Source organism: Emys orbicularis, chromosome 2 (genome assembly GCF_028017835.1).
Source record: "Emys orbicularis isolate rEmyOrb1 chromosome 2, rEmyOrb1.hap1, whole genome shotgun sequence".
Taxonomy (NCBI): Eukaryota; Metazoa; Chordata; order Testudines; family Emydidae; genus Emys; species Emys orbicularis.
In genome coordinates this window covers 214,248,879-214,275,194 of record NC_088684.1, presented here as the reverse complement: position 1 = coordinate 214,275,194, position 26,316 = coordinate 214,248,879, and the positions used below count along the sequence as shown (strand labels likewise).

Here is a 26,316-nt window from a genome sequence, read left to right as displayed (position 1 = left end):
ATGGTCAGATTTCAGTTTGAGTAAGAAAGTTCTACAGAGTTAAATTCCCCTGCTGTTTCAGTTGGATATGATCCTCACTTCCTATTTTATTATTATTAATCATGTTCATTATGGTAGTGCATAAAGACCAACTGCATTGGGCCCCATTGTGCTAGGTACTGTACAGACACGGAGTACTGTAGTAGACAGCCCCTGCCCTGAAGAGCTTACAATCTAAACAGACAAGACAGGCACCGCGTGAAGGAAATGGGTGTTAACATGAAAGCAGAGTGAACAATGTGATGGTAGCTAACATCTTTTGGGGAAATGTTTAATTTTTTTTTTTTTGGTGGGTTTAGTTAGGAGGGGATAACATAAATGGAAAGGAAAAAGGGGAGAGGGGACATCAAGGGGGTGAAGGGGATAAGAGGGGCAGGTGGTGGAGTAAAGCTTAAGGTGAAGAGACAGTGAAGGAGAGGGCTGGAGCAAACAGCCAATCAACACAGGGCAGAGAAAGAAAGTCCCGTCAGAACTATACAAAGTTCTCTGAATGCCCAAACATTTGGCTGCTGCTCCAGCTGGAGTCTCTGGCTGCTTTTTCTCTGCAGGTTTTCCCCAAGACCTGGTGTGGAGGGGAGGCACCACCTGGGCAGTAGTTTCCTCAGAGTGTGGCGGAATCTCACAGTTGTGCATCTGAGGGGATGCCGGGGGAGGAGCGGCCCTGGCTGGCCCATTTAACCCACTTCTCTCCCAGTGCTGCAGTCCCTGGTTTGGCTGCTTCTGCAGCTGCTCCTACCAGCTCCTACCTAACTGCTGTGCTGTGTTTTGTTAAATAGTTGAAGCATTTCTCCCCAGCAGTGGATGCATTGCAGTGGTGGGTTAAGGGATTCCTATGTATAATTTATAAGTCTTCTGATAAAGTTTGAAAAGCCCTTGGGCTCCTTCTGGACAAGAAGTTCTCTATAAACGTTAGATTATCTCTAAAACACAGTTTTATATTTATTGACTTTCTTTTTGGTTTTCAGCTCTCTTTCTGCAGCCTGGAATCTTCTACATGCTTCTCATACCGTTATGTAGAAGGAGCTTTCTGAGTTTCATTTGTAAAGCAGAAGACGACTATTTTTGATTCTTTTTCACATGCAAGTATGGACATTATAATCTATGATGATTACTCCAATCCACCGCTTCAGAGATATTGAGAGGAAACCTGAATACCTCCAGCCAGACAAGTGTGTTCCACCTCCTAGCCATAGTTCCTTGGGAACAATGTGGTTTATTCGAGATGGCTGTGGTATTGCATGTGCTGTTGTTACCTGGATGCTTGTCTTCTATGCAGACTTTGTAGTCCTTCTTGTTATGTTAGTTCCATCAAGAGACTATATTTATAGTGTGATCAATGGGATATTGTTCAACATGTTGGCTTTCCTGGCTTTGGCTTCACATTTTCGAGCTATGCTATCAGATCCGGTAAGTATACTGTTACGTTTTTCTTGCCTGCCAGATATAGGGTAACTTGGGCCCTTGGTGAATAGCAGATTTAAATAACTTGTCTGTGTCATCGTGATCAGTAAGCTTGGTGTTGTGGTATGCTAATATATCATTCTGTTGTGTCAGATTAACTCACCAAATGTAAAGGACCGAATCTCAGATTCTCTTGAGCCTGGTATGAACAGCTTCCTATTAGTGTGAAAAGGGGAAGAGAGAGAGAGACTACCACCCTTTTACTCACCAGTACTAGATATAATGTTTGTGGCTTGTCATGACCTGACAAGCCGGAAAGCTAGAAAAACTTGTTTCAATTGTCTGTCTCATCAAATGTCACTACAGCGGAATGGGGTAGGGAAAAAATTACGATGACTTCTGTAATAAAAATGTTATGATTCTTTTTCATATTAATGATTTAGCTGAAATTATTGGATTATACCTACTAATTTGTTTGTCTGTTTTAGCATTAAATCCCCCTAATAATATCAGCCCATATCTCTGTGGCTTCAAAAATGTATCAGACTCTTCGTAACTGGAAGGCTAAACATTCTAAGGTTAGATTTGAAACACAAGATGGATAGTGCAGTATCCAGGGACTTTGCCCTGGTCAGAAACGCAGTCCTACCCTCCTTTCTCCTCGCATCTCTGAACTTTTGGGAAGGGGATTTTTATCAGAGTGCTATCCCTAAATCTTCTTTGATGGCCCTGTCTTTCATATCTGTCTAGTAGATTAAATTTAAAATTATTGTTCTTCTAGCTGACGGAAAGGAGAGTAAGTTTTGTCTCTTCTGCCTTCAGAGTCTAGTGGCTGGTGTTGGGAATGTTGAAAGGGTCTCTGCCACACTGATCCCTCCCCCAAGCTCCATTTTGTGGATAAAACCCCCCACCATGAAAACTCGAATGGCTGTATTTATTGCTTAGCTTGCATCTTATTCAGGAACATCAGCAGGGAACTGACCTAGTTCTGGGCAGTTTCACTGTTGCTTACTGCAAAGTTGACTCTTGGTCACTTCATAATGCTGTTGCTTAGCAAAACTATGAGCGGGAGTGGAGGTGCTCAAGGTTTCTGTCGTCAGACTCAGGAATACAGCACTGCAGCAATTTACATACAGTTCATATTTTGAAGGATTTCTTTTTTTATTGTAAATTATTTGAAAGACAGTAGTGCCCCTAAGAACCAACAGGCAATGGGGTCCAATTGTGCTAGGCACTGTATAGACATAGAGTAAGAGACAGTTCTTGCCACAGAGAGTTTCCAATCTAAATAGAACAGGCAGACAAAGGGTAGGAGAAAAGGACATAATGCAGAAGTAGAGTGATAAGTAAATGTCATGTTAGTTCCACATTTATTTATATATGGTGGCTGGCGGAGGGGCTAATGGTTGTTGAGGTTTTTTGTCAATTCTTTGGTTGGGTTTTGTTATGAGCGCATCAGCTAAACAGAAAGACAAAAGAAGGGGCATAGAAGGGATATGATGAGGACAGGATAGGTGCAGCGAGGCAGAGGTGAGGAAACTGTGAAGCAGGGGGGCTAGAGCAAAGAGCCAATCACTACAGGGAAGAGCATGTCCAGTGTCAAAAATGTAGTTGAAAGCATTGTTGCTATAAAAACTCTTCCACCAAAAGTCAATTGTAATGTTACTTTCCTAACACAAGATTTATTTTAATGTAGGCTCCTGTTTATATATGTACCTCCACACTAGCAGTCATTCATGTGGTATGTTTCAGGCTTTTTTTAATTAAAATTTTTGCAGTGAAATTGTTAATATTAAGGTTAGAGATCTTTAATTTCTTGTCTTTTGAGAGTTAAGGTTCCTTCAGCAACATTAACTCAGCAATATTAAAGATGCATATTTAAGGGGAGAATTCAAAAACTGCACCATCATAGTGAATGCAAGAATGTTACCTAGTCTTATTTTTTTTCTGGGCCTTTTTTTTTTAAAGTGGTATTTGTATACTTAACATCTCTCTAAAAGTTCTCATTTAAAAAACCCTAAACAAATTGGACGTTTATGAACACATGCAAAATATATTTGTCCGCAACATTTAATGTAAGCAAAAACATTTCAGTTGTGTAACTTTTATGAGGACACATGCATATGTCCAGTTTGCTGTGACACAAGGTCAGATGATACGTCCAAGTAAACAGATAAGGATTACACCCTGCTTATTATTTATGTACTATACTATGGCCTTACAATAGTGTCCTTTCTGTATCTTTCTCTTGGTCAATCAAATTCTGAAATATTGTGGTTGATGTTAGGGAAACTTGCACCTCTCTTCCCTTCCAAGAGCTTGAACTGGGTCTCTTGATGTTATTGGCGAACACTGTGGGTACTGAAATCTTTGTTTTCATTTCCAGGGTGCTGTGCCCAAAGGTAACGCCACAAAAGAATTCATTGAGAGCTTACAGCTGAAGCCAGGACAGGTTGTTTATAAGTGTCCAAAATGCTGTAGCATCAAACCAGACAGAGCACATCACTGCAGGTACAGTCACTTGTGTGTTGTGGTTTTAATGATGTGATGCTGTGGTTCAGGATTAAAAGAAAGCACTTATGTGGTGGACCAGTGTACTGTTGTAGGATATAAAAAGCAACAGAGAGTCCTGTGGCACCTTAAAGACTAACAGATGTATTGGAGCATAAGCTTTCGTGGGTGAATGCACACTTCGTCAGATACATGTTGTAGGATGGGATTTCCAAGGGGGCTTAAAGGATTTATCCACCTAACTCCCATTGAACCCTAATTTGAGTTGGGTGCCTAACTCTCTTAAGCTCCTCTGAAAATCCCAGTGCTCAACGAAGACCATACAATGTAGCATGTCCCAGAATGCTTTGATATTGTGCCTTGTGACATTATGATGCTTTCTGATTGTGAGGCGCTTTCTGATTGTGAGGCACTTTGCTTGGGGTCAGCTCCTTGACCCTACTGGCAACACAAGCACTCCCCTCCAGGTCTTGTGCTCTCTTTACAGGTTAGCAATAGGGACACACCAATCCCTGAGTCCTGCGAGAATCCCCTTTAGTGTCCAGCCCCTGTTTCATTGGACACTCCCAGAATTACCAGGCCTGCTGTCCCAAAGGAACAGCACACCACAGCTTACTAATTCTTACTAATACTTAGAACATAGCTCCACTTCACACACAGCCAGAGTCAGGGGTGGGCCACGAGGGCGACTGCCCAGAGTGCCATGGTGGGAGGGGAAAGAGGGGTGCTGTGAGGCAGTGCAGAGGTGTGTGCTGCCAGCTGGCAGGGGAGCGCTGCAAACTCGCAGAGGTGACGCATGGGGGGTGTCCAGATTTCTCCCGGCAGCGGAATGTGGGGCGGGGGTGTGAGCGGTGATGCACAGATACTACTCGTCCCCTCCTCCCAACATTCCTCCGCACCCCCTTAGGAGGCTATGATCAGAGGAGTGAGGAGCAATGCCGGGACTCCCTGCATCCAGGTCACTTTCCCCACCTGGACTGTGCTGTGAGGCGAGCATCAGAAGCTGATACTCTCCTGCCCTCCCCTTACACAGCCCAAGTAAGTTCATAGAGGAGTTAGGTAAGTTCATGGAGGATAGGTCCATCAGTGGCTATTAGCTAAGATGGTCATGGATGCAACCCTATGCTCTGGGTGTCCCTAAAACTCTGGTGGGCGATGGTGGAAGGGTCCCTCGATAAATTGCCCTGTTCTGTTAACTTCTTCTGAAGCATCTAGCAACAGTCAGATTTTAAGCTGTCATAGGATAAGAGGAAAGGTCCTCTCGTGGATCGGTAACTGGTTAAAAGATAGGAAACAAAGGATAGGAATAAATGGTCAGTTCTCAGAATGGAAAGAGGTAAATAGTGGTGCCTCCCCAGGGGTCTGTACTGGGACCAGTCCTATTCAACATATTCATAAATGATCTGGATAAAGGGGTAAACAGTGAGGTGGCAAAATTTGCAGATGATACAAAACTACTCAAGGTAGTTAAGTCCCAGGCAGACTGCGAAGAGCTACAAAAGGATCTCTCAAAACTGGGTGATTGGGCAACAAAATGGCAGATGAAATTCAGTGTTGTTAAATGCAAAATAATGCACATTGGAAAACATAATCCCAACTATACATATAAAAGGATGGGGTCTAAATTAGCTGTTACCACTCAAGCAAGAGATCTTGGAGTCATTTTGGATGGTTCTCTGAAAACATCCACTCAATGTGCAGCGGCAGTCAAAAAAGCTAACAGAATGTTGGGATCATTAAGAAGGGATAGATAATAAGACAGAAAATATCATGTTGCCTCTGTATAAATCCATGGTATGCCCACATCTTGAAAACTGCATGCAGATGTGGTCGCCCCATCTCAAAAAAGGTAGATTGGAATTGGAAAAGGTTCAGAAAAGGGCAACAAAAATTATTAGGGGTATGGAATGGCTTCCGTATGAGGAAAGATTAATAAGACTGGGACTTTTCAGCTTGGAAAAGAGTCGACTAAGGGGGGATATGATAGAGGTCTATAAAATCATGACTGGTGTGGAGAAAGTAAATAAGGAAGTGTTATTTACTCCTTCTCATAACACAAGAACTAGGGGTCGCCAAATGAAATTAATAGGCAGCAGGTTTAAAACAAACAAAAGGAAGTATTTCTTCACACACGCACAGTCAACCTGTGGAAATCATTGCCAGGGGATTTTGTGAAGGCAAGAGGATCCCTCTAACCCTTATGTACTCCCATCTGGTACAAAGAGATCTCTGGGTCACAGTCACATTTGAACCAGAATTATTCACCAGTGGTTAAAAGCGATTGAAAATGACATGTGAGTCATGCACATTACTTTCTTTGTCATTGTTTATTTGTGGACCAAATTTCTTCAAGCATGTCAGTCACTTGTCCATGACAAGTGTGAAATTTTAAAAGGCATAAAAATATCTTAACTATTTTTAAATCACTTTTTCACAGTTATGAAATATATTATTATTTAAAAGAAAGTATTTTTTCTGGGAGAGTGGTGTATAAATACAGGGAAGGCTGTTGCACACAGCTCAACGGTGAGCACATTAAAGTTATAGTTGCAGTTATAAGCAGCAAGACTGCAGAAGGTTGATATAGCTCTGATTGTATTAAATCTTACTTTGCTAGTCTGTCACTGGGTCCTCTGTTGTCAAGATAATCAGTGATATACGGTATGGGTAAGTGGGAATGAAACAGGAAGAGAAATGGGTAAAAGAGTGAACTGAGAAAAGTCCATAAAAAGTGGTATGTCTCAAAGTACTAGTGTCTTCATTCACAGACCTGATGGCATTTGTGACTTTGGCTTTAATTAGCCCTTTTTATTACTACTAAATTAATTTAAAACTTGCTTTAAATACAGGTAATTTAATTTCAGATTTAGAATCATTTCCATATTTTGATTTACAAAGGACAAACCAAAATTATGGAACCTAAATTATAACTGTGGTGGAGAGTTGGGGCTCCCCCCCCCCTTACTTTGTTTCAGTAAGTAGTTAAAGGATCTGTATGAGCTTCATCATTCCCCTTCCCCCCAGTGTATTCCTAGAGGATTTCCCTGAAAGGACTGCAGTTACTTTCACTCTGGGGGGTTATGCTGCCTTGTGCCGCCATCTGTCTCTTTAGATTTGGGGGAGCTATAGCTACCACCACCAACAACCCTTTTCTGCTAACTAGGGATGTAAAATGTTAACCAGGGGTTAACGGTTAAGGTGGGTTAACCGGTAAGACTAATGCTTACTGGTTAACTGGTTAACATTTTACATCGCTAGTTCTCAGGCCATCTCCAATGCCCATTGAAGTCCATGGGAATCTTTTAAAATAAATAAATATTTCCCTGTTGTTCTGTGTGTGGGTGTCTCACAGCAGGATCATACGCATGCACAGCAGAGGGTGTTGGTTGCCATGTGCTTGAGAGTTCCTGCTGTTCACATGCTTGTATGAGGCAGTTGCACGCAACTAACTGCTCCTTCTGGCCGTGAGCTTCTGGCCCTGCTCCTGGGAAGGAAGGAGGGTGATCCCTACTAACCTTTTGGCCCTGTCTCTGCCATCTAGCCTGAAGCGTCTGAGGGTGGAGGGTCTTTGCTGCTTCCCACTCCCTGCCTTACCCTAGTCTCAGCTCTTGGAAGTTACTTCAGCCCCAGCTCTCACCCTGTCCCCCCATTGGCTCCTGCAGGTGATGTCATAGCTCCAGCCCCTTGCTGCCTCCCATCCCTACTCCTTAGGACTCCTGTGTGGGCTACTGTCTCTCTCCCCTCTTGGCCTGGCTGCTCCACATCATCCCTCCGGAGGGGACTCTTTCCCTCGCCTCTCAACCCAGTGTCTCATGGCTTCCCCCCGAGTGCTGCAGAGAGTAGGTGGTAAATACCTGCTTCCCAGCTAGTCATCTTGTCTATCTCCAAGATCTTGTGGAGCAGCCTGGGGAAAGGGCACCCGTTCCTCCTGTGGTATGCCCTCTGGCTCATAAACGGATCCAAGGGGTAATGAAGAGGACGACTTGCTCCCTCACTATGCCTCCCGGTACTCCCTAGCTGTGTGAATGAGTGTAGGGAAAGAAAGAGGCTTCCCTTACTCTCCTTGTGCTCTCTTGCACCCACATGGGAGTTCATTGATGAAGGTACTGCTGGGCATGCCCTGCTCCCTACCTCTTTCTGATAGTGCTCTCTTGCCCTCTGTAGAGGTTTGGGGAGTAAAAAATAGTCTTCCTTGGGCCTATAGCCAGCGGTCCAGGGAAGAGGAGAGCCTCTCTAGCCCTGCACTTATACACAGAACAGGCTCTACTGCTGTGTCATTCTTGCAGAGATGGGAAGAATGTGCATGTGAGCTACCAGCAGAATAGTGCATGAGACAGGACATGAAACTGACAAACAATAAGACAGTAAAACTGATTATACCCAAAGGTGCACATGCACACATCTAATAAACTGACGGAAAAACTAATTTTGTCTATCTTAGTCACCATAGGTGGTGTGTGTCATCAAAAGGACAATTTTAAAGCAACTAATTTTATTTTTAAGTTAGGGTGCCCTTTTAAATACACATATTTTTAAATCACAATAACTTTAAGCTACTTCCTGCAATACAAAGCTTCTTGTGTTAGTGATGACTAATCTGGGGGCAAATATTGACCTGAGTAACTTTGTCTGCTTGAGGAGAAAAAATCTTAGGGCCCAATCCTGCAAAGCCTGCTGGTCCTGAGCCTGCACAGTCTGACATCCAAGATCAAGATCTTAGTTGCTTATTTGCATCTTGGGAATTTTATTTCTTGCCTTTGGGGACTGCTTCCTTCCAAGATCTGTAATAAATACGTGACTATTTCAAAATAGGGATGTTAATATTTATTAACTTTTTTGTTGTTGTTTTATTGTCAGTGCATTCTTGTAATTAGTTTCTTTAAGCGTTTGAGTTTTTTCTTTAAGGTCAAAACAGTTTAACTTTATAATAAGAAAAATATAATAAGCAAAACCCTCCATTTCTCTGTTTAAATCCTGTGAGGGTTGTTGTGAAACCACATATTCCTGATTTTCAAATTCGGTTTTCATACTTTTTTGTGCATTTTAGCACCAGGGGACTGGCTTTCTTCACTGCTGTATCATATGATAGAAGAGCAAAAAGGCTTTTATGATGTTAGTTGGAGATTTAAAATGCCAGTGAAGCAGCAGTGACTAGTAAACGAAGAGAAACTAACATTACAATGAATTAATCGTCTTTGATTGTTTGACTCCTAAGCACAGTATGCATTTGCAGCTTTTATTTTTTAGAATTTGTAATTAGAATTGTTACTTTAGTGCTTCTGCCCACTTTTGCTGAGTGCTTAAAATCTAATTTTTTAATTGTGGTGATGGTGTCTCCGGGACTCCCACTGGTAAATTAATCCAGTGCATGATGGACTTCATTGTCAGGTATTTTTCTGAAAAAATAATTAGAATTTTCCATTTTTTTTTAATAAAGCTCCTGTCAGAGTAAATTTAATAAATAGGAACAATTTCAGTAATTTGCTACAAAGGTTATTCTGAGAAGTTTATCCATTGCTGTATCCTATGATTTTATTTTTTATTCTACTACTTTGAAACTCCCACAGAGGCCGGAGGTCAAACCCAGACTAGATTAAATCAATTTCATTTCATTTGCTTAAGTTTAATGTTCAATCTCTGTATATTAGTGGAACCATTAATCATAATGTTACTTTGTTGTGATTTGCCATTTACTTTTGGCACGACTGCAATTAGGGACAATAGGATGGTTGACAATTTTGAACAGAAGTAGCCAAATTTGTGTGTGTGTGTGTGTGTTTTCCAGGTGCCCAATATTTTCTTTGTACTCTTGCTGTATTTTCTGAAAACCACACACTATAAAGATTTTTGTTCTTTATTTCAGTGTTTGCAAGAGGTGTATTCGGAAAATGGATCATCACTGTCCATGGGTTAATAACTGTGTAGGAGAGAATAATCAGAAGTACTTTGTACTGTTTACAGTAAGTTGTTTATTGAGTAAATTTTTCTGTCCAACCAGAGACTATGAAATTCCATGACTGTTAAACGGCTGTGAAGATATATATTTTAAGTAGAACCACAACTGGGAAATATATTACAAATTAGCAAAATTAAATAATTAGGGAGCAAATGTAATAAAAGAACAGGAATAAGTCATCACCAAAGGTACTTTGCCATTTATTTTGTCAATTGTGTAGCATTAGTTGGTATAATACATAGCGTAGCAGTAAATATATCTCACAAAATACTCCACAGTAATAATAGTGAAGTCTCAATCAGCTTTTTGGGGTAGGGGCTGACTTTTTGTTCTGTATTAATATTTTATTTATACAGTACTTTGCACAATGGAGTTCAGGTCCATGACTAGGGTTCCAAGATGCTACAGTAATACAAATAATAATAAGATTGTGCCTCATTATTGCATCTGCTGTTACCTCTTTGCTGCCAGGGTGGAGAGAAACCTCATATTTTTGGCAGGGATTACAAGGGTTCTACTTGTAAGTAGCCAATGTTGGCACTCAAAAATCAGGCAGAAATGCTTCTGATTTTCTTACTGTGTACTGTATCTACTGTATATAGAGCAAAAGTATGGGAGTGCAAACTTAATTACCACGTAAACAGTGAAATCTGGGCTCCATTGAAGTCAATGACAAAAATCCCAGCATTTCACCCAAAAAATTGATGTCAAGAGAATATTACAGCTTGCACAATTGACTTTTAGTGTTGTTCCATTTTATCAGTAATCTTTTATGGTAAATCTCTAGGTAGAAGTTGGTCTGTTATGATATTAGGAAATAGGTGCAAGTCTTCAGTCAGACTTGAAGTAAGAATTGAAAATAAATGTATGAACCCTTTAATTTGCTTTTCACTGTATGGTGTATTCTGCTATTGCCAGAGGCACAGCTAGTCAACTTTCTTTTTGCGGCACAATACCTAGTTTAGTTGGGAAAACAGGAAAATATTTACACCAGGTACTTTTCCACTGGACTAGTCTCTCCTCCGTCTGATTAAGCCTGTACTAGCTTTAGAGGGAGGAATGGGAAATATAAATATATCTCTCTTTTCAATATCCAGATTGGAATACAATTCCTAGCTGGTTCATCCCGAATGTGGGATGTTGGATTTCAGTTTCAGCTAAATTTGACAAGTCTCTCTTTCAAAATGGACTATATTAATCACCTAATCTGTCTGAGGAAAAGATGAAACAAGTTTTTCTATTAATCTTTTTAAGGGCTCAGGAGGAGAAAGGATGGTAGCATATAAAAGCATCAAAAGAAAAATATTTTTCCATTGTCTTTCACTTGCACCTCATTTGGAAGATATTATGTTCCCATATTCGTTAGTATTTGTCTCATTCTATGCCACTACAATGAAAACCTTCCTACGTATATGTGTGTATGTTGCAAGTGGTGGGGGTAGAAATGCCTATAGGTAACAATTTAAAATTTTCCATGCTAAGTGTCTGCCTCATGTTTAAATTTATTTATTTATTTGTTCGTTTTATTTTTAAATTTCAATGAAAATGGTTTAGCTATTTTTCAGAATGAGATCAAGGAAAAACACATTTTGCCAATAGTAAAAATAAAACCAAAAACTTACAACTGTTACACTGAAAAGCCCTAGCACCTCCATGCTTTGGAACAGCGACTTGAAATTTGACAGTGTTGTCCTGGTATCAGGGACGTGCCGTTTGCTATCTCCCTGGAAATCCACCCAAATTTGGCCAAGCTATGAGCCTCTAAAAATCTCATTTTGCACATTATCAGTAGAGACTATATTGTGCAGTAGAGACTACAAATAGTATATGAAAGGCAACATGGCCTTGTGGGTAGATAGCTGAACTGGAATTCAGGAAACCTGGGTTCTGTTCCCAGCTCTGCTGTTGTCCTGCTGGGTGACCTTGGGCAAGTCACTGCATCTCTCTGCCACAGTTTCCCTATCTGTGAAATAGGAATGATGATACTGACCTCCTTTGTATGACCATCCTTTCATTGATGAAAAGTGCTATATAAGGGCTAGGTGTTATTATCATATAATAAGATTGTATCAGAATGCATACACACAAGGGGGCCAAATTAAGGCTGTCTGCCTGAGTTTTGGCATTTCCTAATTTTTGAGTGCTCGACTTTGCAGCCTTAACATTTTAAATGTAGTTTATTTGGACATATGTGTATAAGCAGCTTTTACAGCTATGCTTAAAAATATTTTAAATACATTGTGTTTCAGATGTATATAGCACTAATTTCCATGCATGCCCTAATCATGGTGGGATTTCACTTCCTGTATTGCTTTGAAGAAGACTGGACAAGTGAGTATTGACGAAGTATTCCTTTCAAATACCAAATTAACCTGTAGAGAAAGCATTGTGATATAGTTTAGGGGAAGGGCAGCTTTTTTTACTGCTAGTTGCCAGAGAATGCTGTTAATATTATGAGCTACTTTTTATTTTTGTGACCATTCCTGGAATTTTAAAATTCCACCTATCCTGTTAGGAATTTTCTGTCATGAAGGGTTAAGTCCTACTTAAACACACACCATACATAACCTGGAGAACAGATAGACTCTTAAGGCTCCATGTCAGTACATAGGAAAAGATTAGTGTTTACATGAATGTGTCACTGATAATTCCTGCATGCTAAAGTGAGACGGGGAGAATGCATGTGCTCTTTTTAAATCAGGTAATGGAAACCATCCCTGCAAAACTGTTGAGAAAACTGATCAGCTCAGATGCAAAAATGCACTCTCACATGTTCAAACAACTTCCCCTGCCCTCCAAAAACAAAAAACACCTCATGCTGGAAAAGTCAATGAGTAGAATTTTACAAAGCTGCTTTAAACCATCAGGTTTAATCCACAGTAGTTAGGTAGATTGATTTATTTTTAAAAAGAGCCAGGGCTTGAGAAATCCACTTGCCAATACCAAGTAGAAAAGTTTATCTTGGAGGGGGGGTGGATGTGTGTGTGTGTGTGTGTGTGTGTGTGTGTGTGTGTGTGTGTTTGCGTGCAGGAGGATGTTTCAATTTTTGCAGGATTTAAGCTTTCACTTCAAAATAATTACAATTTTAGTCATTAGAACTGTGAAGAAAATCTTACAAATGGGAACTAATGCATTGCAAGCCTGCAGCTCATAACTTTGCCAGGCAGGCACAGAGTTAAACTGATAAAATTTGGAGCTGCCCAGTGTGGGCAGAAGGAGGCTGTGAAAGTGGTAAAATAAAGGAGGGTTCCTTTCCCTCTCCAAAATAATCACGCTCTAGAGAGCTCATAATGAGCGTGCTCCTTCTCTTCTTCAGGTGTGGAATCCCTGAGCAGGATTCAGGGATAGGACCCTGGTAGAAAGCAGCTGGGAGGTGCACCTGAGTTTCTGTTGTTACTGCTGGTCCTGGACCCTATTGATGGGGTCCTCATCTTTTGTATTGGCCTCTGGGTATTAGGTGTCTGGTAAAATTTAGAATCCTTGGTCAGGGCAATATCTGCAAGTGGCTTACTTGTGGGTAGAGAACTGTTTTTAAGCCGTTCTCATTATTGGATTTCACAGAACTTTGAGAGTATATTAGAATGAATTCATAAGCTAGTAATTAAATTTTGTTTGTTGTATCATTTTTCTTTTTCCCCCCCTCACTTTCCTAGACTCATAGAAATGCAGGGCTGGATGAGACCTCAGGAGGTCATCAGGTCCAGCCCCCTGCACTGAGGAAGGACCACATAAATCTAGACCATCCCTGACAGGTGTTTGTCCAACCTGTTACAGAGCTTAATTACACTTATAATTAGAAGGTTTTTCCTAATATCTAATCTAAATCTCCTTTGCTGAAGATTAAACCCATTTCTTCTTGTTCTACCTTCAGTGGACATGGAGAACAATTGATCACATTCCTCTTTATAGTGGCCCTAGCATATTTGAAGATTATCTGGTCCCCTCTTTGTCTTCTTTTCTCAAGACTAATAGATCAGGTTTTCTAAACCTTTTACCAATTTTGTTGCTTTTCTCTTGATTCTCTCCAGTTTATCAATATCTTTCCTACACTGTAATGCCCAGAATTGGATGCACTACTCCAGCTGAGGGCTCACCAGTGCCAAGTAGAGCAGGACAATGCTATTAGTCTTTTTTGCAACTGTATCACATTATTGATTCATTCAGTTTGTGATCTACTGTCACACTCAGAGCCTTTTCAGCAGTGCTACCACCTAGCCAGTTATTCCCGATTTTGTAATTGAGCATTTGATTTTTCCTCTTTAAGTTCTTTGCACTTATCTTTATTATATTTCATCTTGTTCAATTCAGAGCAATTCTCCAATTTGTGAAGGTTGTTTTGAATTCTAATCCAGTCCTACAAAGTGCTTGCAACCCCTCCCAGCGTGGTATCTTCCGCAAATGTTCTAAGCGTACGTTCCTCCGTTATCAAAACACTGAATAATACCAGATCCGGGACTGACCCTGCAGGACCCCACTAGATATGTCTTCCCAGTTTGATATCAAAGCATTGATAACTATTCTTTGAGTACGGTGTCTCACCCATCTTTATAGTAATTTAATCTAGACTGCATTTCCCTAGTTTGCTTATGAGAATGTCATATGGGACTATGTCAAGGACGTTTTGCTCCTAATGTATTTAAAGAACCTCCTCTTCTTTGCCTTTTATGTCCCTCACTACGGACTTATGCCTTAGACTTTCTGATTTTGTCCCTACATTCTTATGCTGTTCTTTTGTACTTCTCCTTAGCAATCGGTTCATGTTTCCTCTTTTTGTAGGATTCCTTTTTGATTTCCAGGTCATTAAACAACTTCTGATGGAGCCATATTGGCCTCTTACTATTCTTCCTGTCTTTCCTTTGGATCAGGATAGTTTGCAGTTGCACCTTTAATAATGTCTCCTTGAGAAACTTCCAGCTCTCCTGAACTACTTTTTCCCCTTAGATTTTTTTTTCCCCCATGGGACCTTATATACCACTTCTCTGAGTTTGTTAAAGTCTGCTTTTTTGAAGTCCATTTTCCTTATTTTGCTCCTCTGACTCCTTCCTTTCCTTAGAATTATAAAACTTATCATTTCATGATCACTTTTACCCAAATTGCCTTCCACCTTCAGATTCGTTACCAATTCCTTCCTGTTAGTCAGAATTAATCTAAAATGGTTGTCCCTCCCCCATCCTCCTCCCCCTCCGCGTCCCCCCCCCCCCCCCCCCCGGTTACTTCCTCCGCTATCTGAAACAAAAAGTTGTCCCTAGTACACTCCAAGAACTTTATAGGAAATTTTGTGTTTTGCTGTATTACTTTTCCAACAGGTGTCTGGGTAGTTAAAGTCCCCCATTACTACAAGGTCTTGTGTTTTGGATATTTCTGTTGTTTGTTCAGGAAATGCCTCATTGATATTTGTCTACCTGATTTGGAGGTCTATAGTAGACCCCCTACTGTGACATCACTCCTACTTTTTTACCCCTTTTATCTTTACCCAGAGACTTTCTGCCCCTCATCTCCTTGTGAACCTCAGAACAGGTTTATACATTCTTGATGTGTAATGCAACACCACCTCCCTGTTTCTCTTGCCGGTTCTTCCTGAACAAGCTATATCCCTCTATACCAATATTCCAGTCATAAGACTTTCACAGCTACCCTTTTAAACCCTGCTTAACCTTGCAGGGACATTGCAGTATAGATAAACCTTATGGGGGAAAGGGGATGGGTTTGAGAGAACCAAGAATATATAACCCTTCTCAGTCTTCAAAAGTCAGTTATGAAAGGAACATGCTGTGCTTTTTATAATGGACAATTGGTGCTACAGAAGTAATCTTCTCTGGTTTCCTCTGTGTCCTCACCATTAACTTGAGGTGCCTTTTCCTAATTGACTTCATCATAGAGAAAATTAGTAAAAGCTCTACAGATAGAATGTGCAAGTGGTAGGGTCCAGGTGAGAGCACTGGAGGGGGGCTTAGTTGGAAAAGAAAATTGCATGCCATACATATCACAGCACAAGTTTCTTTTTCTTCAAATTAACAGTACTAATTATCTCAGTATCCCACTTCCTTGGGAATCACATACCCTTTCTGTAGGCCTCTGATTATGGCGGTCATTGTCAGTTTCTTATTTTGATAGGAGAACTTTGTTTGACGAACTGTTGAGAACTTGAGATAATCTGATACGTAATATCAATGGCAGAATTTACTGCTTAGTAACACGTGTTTGTAGTTTTACGTGTGGGCTTTGTTCCTTAGTCCCTTATTTTTGAGTATTCATTGTTTTGTCATATGTTTTCACAGAATGCAGCTCCTTCTCTCCACCAACTACAGTGATCCTTCTTATCCTCTTGTGTTTTGAGGCTCTCTTGTTTCTCATCTTCACATCTGTAATGTTTGGGACCCAGGTACACTCCATCTGCACTGATGAAACGGTGAGTTCTCCGTGGTCTTGCGTTCCCCTGCTCACAGTGTAAGATCTGTGAAATGTCATGTGGTTCTGCTTCACTGCCCTAGCATGCATGGAGCCTTTGTGGCTGATATAAAGCAGACTAAGCCTGCACAGTGGCTGAGGTCACTCCTGGATGGCTAGCATAAGAAGTTGGGTAGTGTGGGGATGTTGCAACTACAGCAACAGTGAGTGATATTTTTATCTTAACAAGCATAAGTAACTGGGATTACTCTGCAGAGAGTTTCACCCCAGTGGAATGGGGAATCTTAGACAACAGACTCCCTGTGGAGTGTTTGCTGCTAAGGAATCATTAAAGATTCCAGTGGGTAGTACCTAATGTTACTATTTACAGCTTCAAGTGTTGAAAAGCAAAGATGAGACCAATGAGGTGGAAAAAAGAATTTTGTTTTGTAAATTTCCAGTTTAGGCTTTTCTATAATTTACTTAATCGGGAGCTCTCTGCAGCTACACAGAAATTCAGCACCCTTGCTGTGCTCCACAGCCATGAAAGCTATCCAGGATGCTAAGGCAACAATGTGGAGCTTACATAGAAACACTAGAGTCCCTTGTTCAGCACTGCATCCTGCCCTCTTCTTCAAAGGTGAAGTCCCTGACTGGTAATAGTATTTTTACCCTTGAGAATGATATCAGACTTCACCAATCATGCTCAGGGTATCTGTCATAACTTAACAGAAGTCTAAGCCCTTCCCTAATTGGGTAGGTTGGGGGAAGTGACAACCTTAAAGGGGCCACTGCTGAGTGTCTTAGTGCAGGGGTTTCCCAACTTTTTTCCCCTGAGGCCCACCTGGGCAGCTGCAGTGGGCACTGTGGCCCTCTGTTAACACGTGTCTGTCAGAGAGAGGGGCACCGCGGGGTCCCTCGCCTCAGCAGGGACCAGGGCCAGCAAGAGGCCAAAGGGGCCACTGCCAGCCCCTGCCAACGCCTTCTGCCTCAGCAGCCTGCTGAGTGCCTTGAGCTCATCACCTGGCAGCCCTGCCCCGTCACCCACCCAACACCCTGTCGTGCCTCACAGGCACCCCCTGCCGGGATCAAGGGAAGGGCTCGGGGGCCGCCTGTGTCGGGCAGAGGCAAGAGCTCAGGTTGGGCCCAGCCATTAACTGATGGTCCCAATCACAGCATTGTCCAAGTGGGAACAGAGCAGCACTGCCGAGCCCCAGTCCCGGGGGCAGAGGGGAGGGCGAAGGCCTGATTCTCCAGGGGGCCCGATAGTGACGGAGCCATCCAACTGCCCGGGGAGCCGGTCGCCTCTCAGAGCTGGCCCCTTCTCCTCACCCTCCGCCCATCGCCTGGCGGCTCTGCTTTGCCCTCTGCCACCCGCCAGCGGCACTGGGCTCTTCCAGCCCTGGGCAGGGGCCATCACCAGCCAGCACTCCACCAACGTATACAGTTTGCAGGGCAATGCCCTCCCAAGCTCCGCCCATGGCAGACTGCCCGGGACTGTCAATGGGCCGTAGCCGACAGTATGGGAACCCCTGTGTTTAGTGGGCAAGTCTAAGGAGAGTTTAAACAAAGTTAGAATCTGGCATTCAGGACCATGCAAGAGCAGTCTGCTTCTCTCAGCTCTTCATTCCCCAGCTAGCTTCATGACACTTGCATTCAGGTCTACTTTGTTCCAGGGAAAGTTGCAGATATTTTCTGCTGAGTAGGGTCCAGGAGAGTATATTGCTGATCAACTAGCTACTACCAAGATTAAAATTTATCAGTTTATATAAATTAATGGTGGTGTCTGTGAAGTCATTTCTGAATTTTCAACAAATACAGGCCAAAATTTTCAAACTTGGGTGCCTAAAGCTAGGCACTTAAATAAGTGCCCAGATTTTCATACATGCTGGGCATCTTTAGAAATAGTCACATATATCATTTTTGTACATATGGATATAGGTTCCTGAATATAGAGTCCTGAGTTTTTAAAGGTAGGGGCAGGGCTTTTATTCTTTTACAGCTTTCTTCTATGCCACCCGTGTTACACATCATTGTCAATTTGTTAGCATCAAGGTTGCGTTTATCTGGCATGTGATTCTTATGTTGAGGAACACTTAGATGAAATGCTATTAAATGTGGTCTTTTTTACTTCTTTCACCTTGCATCTTGTTGGGGTGGAGCAGGTTTCCTCCAATACAGACTCGAGCTCTGAGAATCTCCTCTCCTCACCCCACCCTCTCATATATACCCCACAGTGGTGATTCTCCTCTGCTAGAAAAGGACTAGATCAGTTTCTGACAGAACCTGAAATTTTGCTCCTTGTGTTACCTATGGAGATGGCATCACCTCTTTGGAGCTGCCCACACTCCTGCTTGCACGTAACTTCCAGGACTGGGAGTTCAAGACACACACTTGTTCTACAGTGCACTGAGCTGCAGTGCAGGGGATGCATGTATTGACAATACACGGGAAGAAGATGATTTTGCGAAAAGGCCCTAAATTAAAGACAGCCAGAATCAAGGATTATCATTCTCTACTGAAAGCAAAACCAAACAATGCATTTATAGCAACAAGAGCTGTATGTTTAAGACCTAATTTATTTTATGGATTGCAAATATAATAAGGATTTTTTTACGTGATTGATTCAGAACTGTTTCAACTGATTGCTTGAAAGCCTATTTTTGCTCTCCCTCTAATCTTTACTAAACCAATATCCATCTTTTCTCTCCGTTCAGTATACTTATTTAACTCTTTTGCCCTGCTGTCTGCCCATGCATGTTATGGCAGCAGTTTTAAGAGGCACTGGGTACGTTCAGCCATGCTGAACATAGGCCATTTCCTGAACTTGCATGATGAATCTGGGAACATTATAGGGATTATCTTGGTTTTTTTTTTTTGTCTGCAAACATATAAATGGGTTCATATAAAACTTTCCCTTATCCAACTTAGGCATATGTAATGCTTTCATCCAATAAAAGTACATGTTGTATTTCTGTTTTAAAATTGACATATGTGACAATTGTAGGGTATTTTTTAAAGGTTTGAGCATATTTTTAAATGTGATTTTAAAAAATGGCAATGATTTTGTTTTCCAAGGAATATTTCCTATCCTTTTTTAAAGGAAAGGCTCTCAATAGGTAAATTTGTATTTTCTTACTCCATCCATGTGATTAGGGGTAATTGAGAGATCCTTTTCCTGAAAGCAGAACCACAGCAATTAAGTGCTTGACTGAAAGTGTGATATTTCTGTTTTCAGGGAATAGAACAATTGAAAAAGGAAGAGAGAAGATGGGCTAAAAAAACAAAATGGATGAACATGAAAGCAGTATTTGGCCATCCGTTCTCTATAGCATGGCTTAGCCCATTTGCTACTCCAGACCAAGGAAAGGCAGACCCATACCAGTATGTGGTCTGAAGAATTTCCACTAAAATAAAACCACATTTCAGCACTACTGTTATATAATTTTTATATGAATGTTTAAAACAAAACATAAAACAGAAACTCTTTTTATGTCTATTAAAGGCTGTTCGTTGCAGAGAAGAAAAAAAAGCCCTGTATTCTGCAATTTTAGATAATACTATGTCTCTGGTGGCTGAAGTGTCTTCTTTTTTTCTGGTTTTTTTTTGTTTTTGTTTTGTTTAACTTGTTAACTTTACTGGCCTTTGTTTCTATCTGCTTCCTGTATGGCATAATTAATGTGAAGGAGACCCTCTTTCTCTGTTGTGCCTGTCTCTGCTAACCGAGTAGACTGTAATGCTGTCTCTAGACTGTGAGGGTATCTGTGTAAGTGCCAACAGTGCCATCTTCCTACACAGACATCTTTGGACCTCCTAATGGTGTGTACAGCTCTGACTGGGCAGTGAGTTTCTTTCATAAAAGAGGACGTTAGCTGAGAAATAGACACTTTGCTTACTGAACATTGAAAGGTGGAAGACGAGGGTGTGATGCTGTGCGAGAGCCAATTAATAATGTGGTCACATGCAGTTAAAGTATTTAAAACCAATGTTGCCAATACCACCTTTTTTGTTTCCAGAGACAAAATTGATTCCATCTTTCTGGCATTCTTTTGTCTGCTCCCTCCCTTGTAAGTAGGAAATGTTTCCCCTCTAGGGAAAATATGGCAACTTTGGTGGAAGACTCTCAATTAAATGCCTTACACTTAGAGGAAAAAAAATTTCATTTTAAAACTCTTAAGATCATCTTGTTTGTGTATGTCTGTCTTTGATAAATAAGCTGTTGAAGTGATGCCTACTCAACAGTGTGAACATGTAGAACATGACAACTTGCCATAAAAGCGTAGCACTGATGGTTTGTGTAGGTCTACCTGAGCAATTAATTTTCTGTTCTTAGGACCCTCCATCTTTACAACTTTGTAAATCTCTTCTTATGTTTATACATATAAATATTTTAAATTGGGAAATGTCAGTGTTAAGGAGTATGCATGCCTACTGTCATGATTGTGTGGATAGTAAACTATGTGCAGTAAATTGTTGACAGAGGGAGGGACAGAGGGCATTCCATCAAAAACAAAATCAGGCAAAACTAAATCTTATGTGACTGAAACTAATTTTTTTTTATATCTGGGCAGGAATTTTATTATATTCTGAATCATTTTGAAAAGGGGCAGTTAGCATAGTGCCAGTGGGACCCATCAATCAATCATAAACAAAGGAAAAATGTAAATAAGCTGTAGCCATGGATTCCGGTGTAACCTTTTCATTTTTTAAAAACACTTTTATTTTGGAAAATGACCTATTAGGCTGAATCGAAGCCATGGGGGAGGAGGGAGGGAAATACGGGGAGGAAAAGGCTAGTGGATCTGTCTCACTTTGAAAGTAATGTGAATGCTGCATCTTTTCAATTCTGTCAGTGCTTCCATATGGAAAACAAATGCAATAAAACTTTTCCAAAAATTGTTTCTGCCCCTTTCTTACTCTAAATGTTTGCACAATTTGTAGTGCCTCTTTAAATTTTCATCTTCAGCCAAGCTGGGAGAAGCATGAAGGTTAAGTAACTTTGGTGCTCAGTTTTAAAGTTTAAAAATTAGTTAATCAGTAATGCACTGTTAGCAATTTAACCACCTAAAAGTAGTTAAATAGCTATCATTGACTGCATCCAGAGGGTAAACAGTGCCCATATTTTCCTCTTGCATGCTGAGGAGTAAATCCACAATAGTGTTCATATCATCTCAATTTGTTGCTATAGGAATGCACACAGGATTATATGATCTCCTTGTATGCTTCAATAGGAGACATTGGTGGAAGAAAGATGCCTTTAGCATGCACACAGTTCTTAAAAAAAGTCTTTCTACTCCTGTAACTGTCCCTTATTTTTCTTTATGATGGATCTCTACTGGGAAAGCCATTGTCATGTGTGTGTCTGAAACCCCCAGAATATGTTTACTACTTTAATTCTAATTTGTGGTATGATAGGGGATTTGATTAGTGCTGCTGTCTAGTTAAAAATCATGGGCCAGATCCTCAGCTGGTATAAATTGGCTTAGCCAGTGGGAGCATGGAGGTTTGTTGATTTACACCTGCTGAGACTCTGGCCCTGTAACATTTTAAAAACACAATCAAGTACATTAATCCAGATTATTAAAACTGAAAATTAAAACACGTATTTTTGCTAAATTAGTTTACCTTTTAACATTTCTCTGACTGGCAAGTTCCAGTTTGAATTCATTTCTGCCTTTCTCATGCATTATAGAAATTATATTTACATGCCACAGCATTGTTTACATGAGTAGCTAAAATGCCAGAACATTTTATTGGACTTAAATTTGGTAAACTTTTTTTCTCCCAAATTCAAATGTTGTCAGACAATGGTTATTTTGAGGATAACTGTTGTAATTACATCTAATAATTTAAATATTACATTGTATATTTTTTCTAATATAGTATACTTTTCTTTTAAGTGAAATTTCAAAACACCTTTTAGAAATACCCATGGTTTTCTCTATTTCCAGAACTGTATATATATATATATCTGACAGTGACCAATGGTCTGTCATTTTACTGGAAACCACTGCTTTAGAGCATCCTGACAGCAGCACAGGTGACACCATATTAGACCAGGACACAGAGTTTTAATAGTCCAGTGATCTCCATGTCTTGAATACACATGTTAAATGGATTGCTGGGCACTGCACAATATGATTATCTGATTAACTGCACTCTAATTAGCACAACCTCTTGTTGACCTTGTGTACTGTATGACAGCCTAAATTACTAGATAATGCATGGGATCTAAAATGTAAAAAAAAAAAAATGCTACCGAAAAGTTATAGGGCTGTTACTCCAGTTCACCATAGAAACTGTGAAAAGGAATTAACACAATGGTGAATCAGGCCTATAGGCTCTGCTGTTTGGGAATCAGTTTAAGCAGTAGAAAAAGAGCTTGGTTTCCCATCTCTTCCCTTCCTCTTACACACACTTGCACTAGTTCTTAAAAATAAATGCCATAAACAGCAGTGAGGATAGTAATGGTTTGGTTCTAACTCTGCAGATAGCTTCCGGGTTTGTTAGCAAACTGCAGAGAACCTAAACCTGCTTCTGTGCTTTAAGCTGAAAAGTGCTTCAAGCTCACCACCCTAATAGCGCAATTGCAGGACGCCGAAGCACACTTGCTTAGTTTCTCACGGGGACACGAACAATAGTTTTAAATGGGGTAGAAAGGCATTGCTTTTCTGTGTGACTATTGCCTGTCTCCAGTACTGCTTGACAGAAGAACAGAAGCTGAGCACCATATTCACCAAGCAGCAATAATAGTAATGGTGCCTACGTTTGCAAGGGCTTCACGTTGGAATGTATAATATGTTGTCAAAGCCACACATTTCCTCATCCCTTCTGCAAGCTGTTTAGGCCACGGGCATTCTCAAAAGTCTTTTTTTAAAATTCTGGCTTATGGACTTGTGTCAACAAATGGAAAACTTCTCTAAATGAACTCTGAAAAAGGTTCCACTTTAATGCACAGAATTGCATAGTGCTCTTCCTCTCCTGCCTGCCTATACCAAATCTCTATTTTGAAACTACAACTGCCGCTATCTGAAAACCTAGACAGTAACTCCTCACTTAGCGTTGTAGTTATGTTCCTAAAAAATCCGACTTTAAGTGAAACAATGTTAAGAGAATCCAATTTCCCCATAAGAATGAATGTAAATGGGGGGGTTAGGTTCCAGGGAATTTTTTTTTTTTGCCGTACAGTACTATAATTGGGAGGTGTCCCCGCCTTACCCCACACAGGCACAGCCCACTGGCATGGAGATGAGGCAGGCAAGGAGGCTGAAGGTGCCGTAGGCTAGGAAAAGCACGTTGTGCAGCAGCGGCAGCTTCCCCTACTATGCAAGCACGGGGGGGAGCGGGGGGAGCTCAACCCTCAGCCTGCCCACACCACCCCTTCCCCCAAGCCCCCACCCTTAACTCACCTCTTCTCCCCCTCCTCCTCCCCCTTTACTCCACACGCCGCATCCTCGCTCTTCCCCCCTCCCTCTCCTGCCCGTGGCAATCAGCTAGCTTGCAGCGTTCAGGAGGCAGGAGCGAGGACTCGGCGCGCAGGCTCCCCCTCCCTCCCGAACGCCGCAAGCCAGCTGATTGCCGCAGGCAGGAGGCAGGGGAGGGAGGGGGGAGGTGCGCCGTGTCCTCGCTCCTCCCCCATCGCTCCTGCCTGCGGCAATCAGCTGGCTTGCGACATTCAGGGGTCCGGAGAAGCAAGGATGCGGCGCACCTCCCCCCCCTTCCCCTGCCTCCTGCTGGCGGCAATCAGCTGGTTTGTGGCATTTGGGAGGCAAGGGAGGGAGGGGGAGCCTGCGTGCCGAGTCCTCGCTCCTCCCCCCTGAACGCCACAAGCCAGCTGATTGCCACAGGTAGGAGGAGGGGGAAGGCGCTGATCTGCAGGGTCTGTCGGTGGGCGGGAGGCACTGTTGGGGGGGGGTGTAGGGGAGCTAATAGGAGGGCTGCCAGCTGTGGACAAAGCAGGCAGCCAAATGACGTTATAGCGAAGCATTGCACAACTTTCAATGGAGCATATTCTGTAATTGAGCAGGGATGTAAGATCAAAACATTAAGTGGGGAGTTACTGTATCACATTATTTATCAGGCCTACTACTTGTAAAGTGGTGGTTACACTCTGACGATATAAAAGCAAAGCCTGAGATGATTTTTCGGCCAAGTTCTCCTGAAAGAATCTATGGATAATTAGAGAACCAGTGGAATTATAACATCACAATAATGAGAAGAAAGTATTTAGCAGAGTTCTGAGAGAAGATCTTTAATAAAGACCCAATATCTTTAATTAAGGATGGGGGCAGTTCTTACTCTAGATTTATTATTTGTTTCAGTAAACCTAGCCTACCCATTTATGGACCAGAGCCCTGTTGTGATAGGCACTAAACAAACACACCACAAAAAGACAGTTTGTGGCCCAAAGAACTCACAATTTAAGGCTCTGTCTACACTAGAGAGCTTACAGCGGTACAGCACTACTGCTGCAGCTGCGCCACTGTAAAGTCTCCTGTGTAGCCACCGCATGCCGACGGGAGAGTGCTCAAAAAATTAAGCATCTTTGACTGCAAGAATGGCATAGACAATTGTTCTCCTCTGAAGATTTGTGTGTACGTGCGCCAAACTTGGAAACTAAATTCAATCAGTAAAATATAAAACAAAACATTTTGCCCTGCCTTAAACGGAGATTGCAACACAGTCAGTAGTATGGCTATAGATATGATGTATGCATATGCATGCGCCCCCCCTATAGTAATGGGTGCTGATAATTGCCAGTAATAAATTATAAAAATCTCTTCTTTTTCGTCTACAGGGTATCGAGCGCCTTAAGAATCAGACGCCTACTTGGGAAAAAGTCAGAAGCTGGGAAGGGATGAAACTGGCTTTTGGTGGCGATTTCTCCCTGAGCTGGTTCAATCCTTTTTCAGGCCTGAGTTGCAAAAAGGCTCCACCCTCTGGGGTGGCAGCAGTTCCTCCACCTGAAATAGTGACTGAAGAGGCTCTTGAGCAATTCTTGGAACAAGAGGCTGCTGTCCAAGTGTTAAATGAATAAGCAAAATCCTCTCCAAAATGTCAACAAGCTCTCCGTTTTAATTAAATGTTTGCAGCCCAGATTTAGCTTTAAGGGGCCATGGTGCAGAAAACATCTGGACATATTTGTCCAGAAGTCAGGTGCAGTCCTAGTAGAAGTAATGCAAATCTCTATTGAATGCCCAACCAATGATGAAACGTATAAGCTCTATTTCTACCATTGGAAAGGTTTTATTAAGCAAAGAGCAACTGCCCAGCTTTGCACAGTTCCCAATAGTTTGTTCAAGGAGTGACTCCTTTTTTGGCTCAACAGGCACTGATGCTGCCTTTGACTCATGAGGTTCCCAGTTCAGGTTTCAGCTGTCTTAAAGTTCAGGGCAGATACAACAGATGGGCAAATTCTTCCTGGTGTAACTCCACTGACATCACTGGAATTGTGCTGGGGATAAATTTAGCCCAGTGTAACTCCAGCTACTGCCTGAGATTCTTCTATTTGAGGGCCTGATCCAATGCCCATTCAAGTCAATGGGGGCCATTCCACTGACTTCTATGGGCTTTGAATCAGGCCCTAAGTCCGCAACGGTGGCAGACACAATAGGTGAATCTGGTATATCGCTACTGTTTGGTAAATACAACCAATGAATATGTGAATCTTGGTAGCACAGTAAATCTGCCAGATCAAGTCTTCATCAGTGTGTCATGAAATTGTACTCTACTGTTAATAGCAGGATTACTTTTAAGAAGGAAACCTGCTTTGTTACAATAACTTCCATTAAAGAGTGTATCTGATATGCTGTAATATTGCCTTAAATGTCAATATCTTAAATATTCAGCTGTCAATTCTTGGTAGAAGTTGACTTTTTAAAGGTGACCACTATGGAATACTTTAGATAGTTACACATTTGTAGTTAGTAAATGTTTACATGAGAATACATGCTAGATATAAAAGTTTTATTACCATGAGTTGAAATGGTTAAACAGCTCATGAGTGGCAAAGTCATAAATGA

At 41.5% G+C, this 26,316-nt stretch overlaps 1 protein-coding gene across 2 annotated transcripts; it reads left to right on the top strand.

Moving 5' to 3' along the window:
* The first annotated feature begins 1,140 nt into the window (after positions 1-1,140).
* ZDHHC3 (zinc finger DHHC-type palmitoyltransferase 3) lies at positions 1,141-25,331 on the top strand. 2 transcript variants are annotated; one of them, XM_065398909.1, is made up of 6 exons: positions 1,141-1,446; positions 3,827-3,951; positions 9,815-9,911; positions 12,157-12,238; positions 16,186-16,316; positions 25,092-25,331. In XM_065398909.1, exons 1-6 carry the CDS (start codon positions 1,141-1,143, stop codon positions 25,329-25,331), a joined length of 981 nt encoding a protein of 326 aa, XP_065254981.1. The 2 variants fall into 2 exon arrangements, with proteins under 2 accessions (XP_065254981.1, XP_065254982.1); XM_065398910.1 differs by lacking the exon at positions 25,092-25,331 and adding an exon at positions 19,533-19,909.
* Positions 25,332-26,316: the final 985 nt, after the last annotated feature.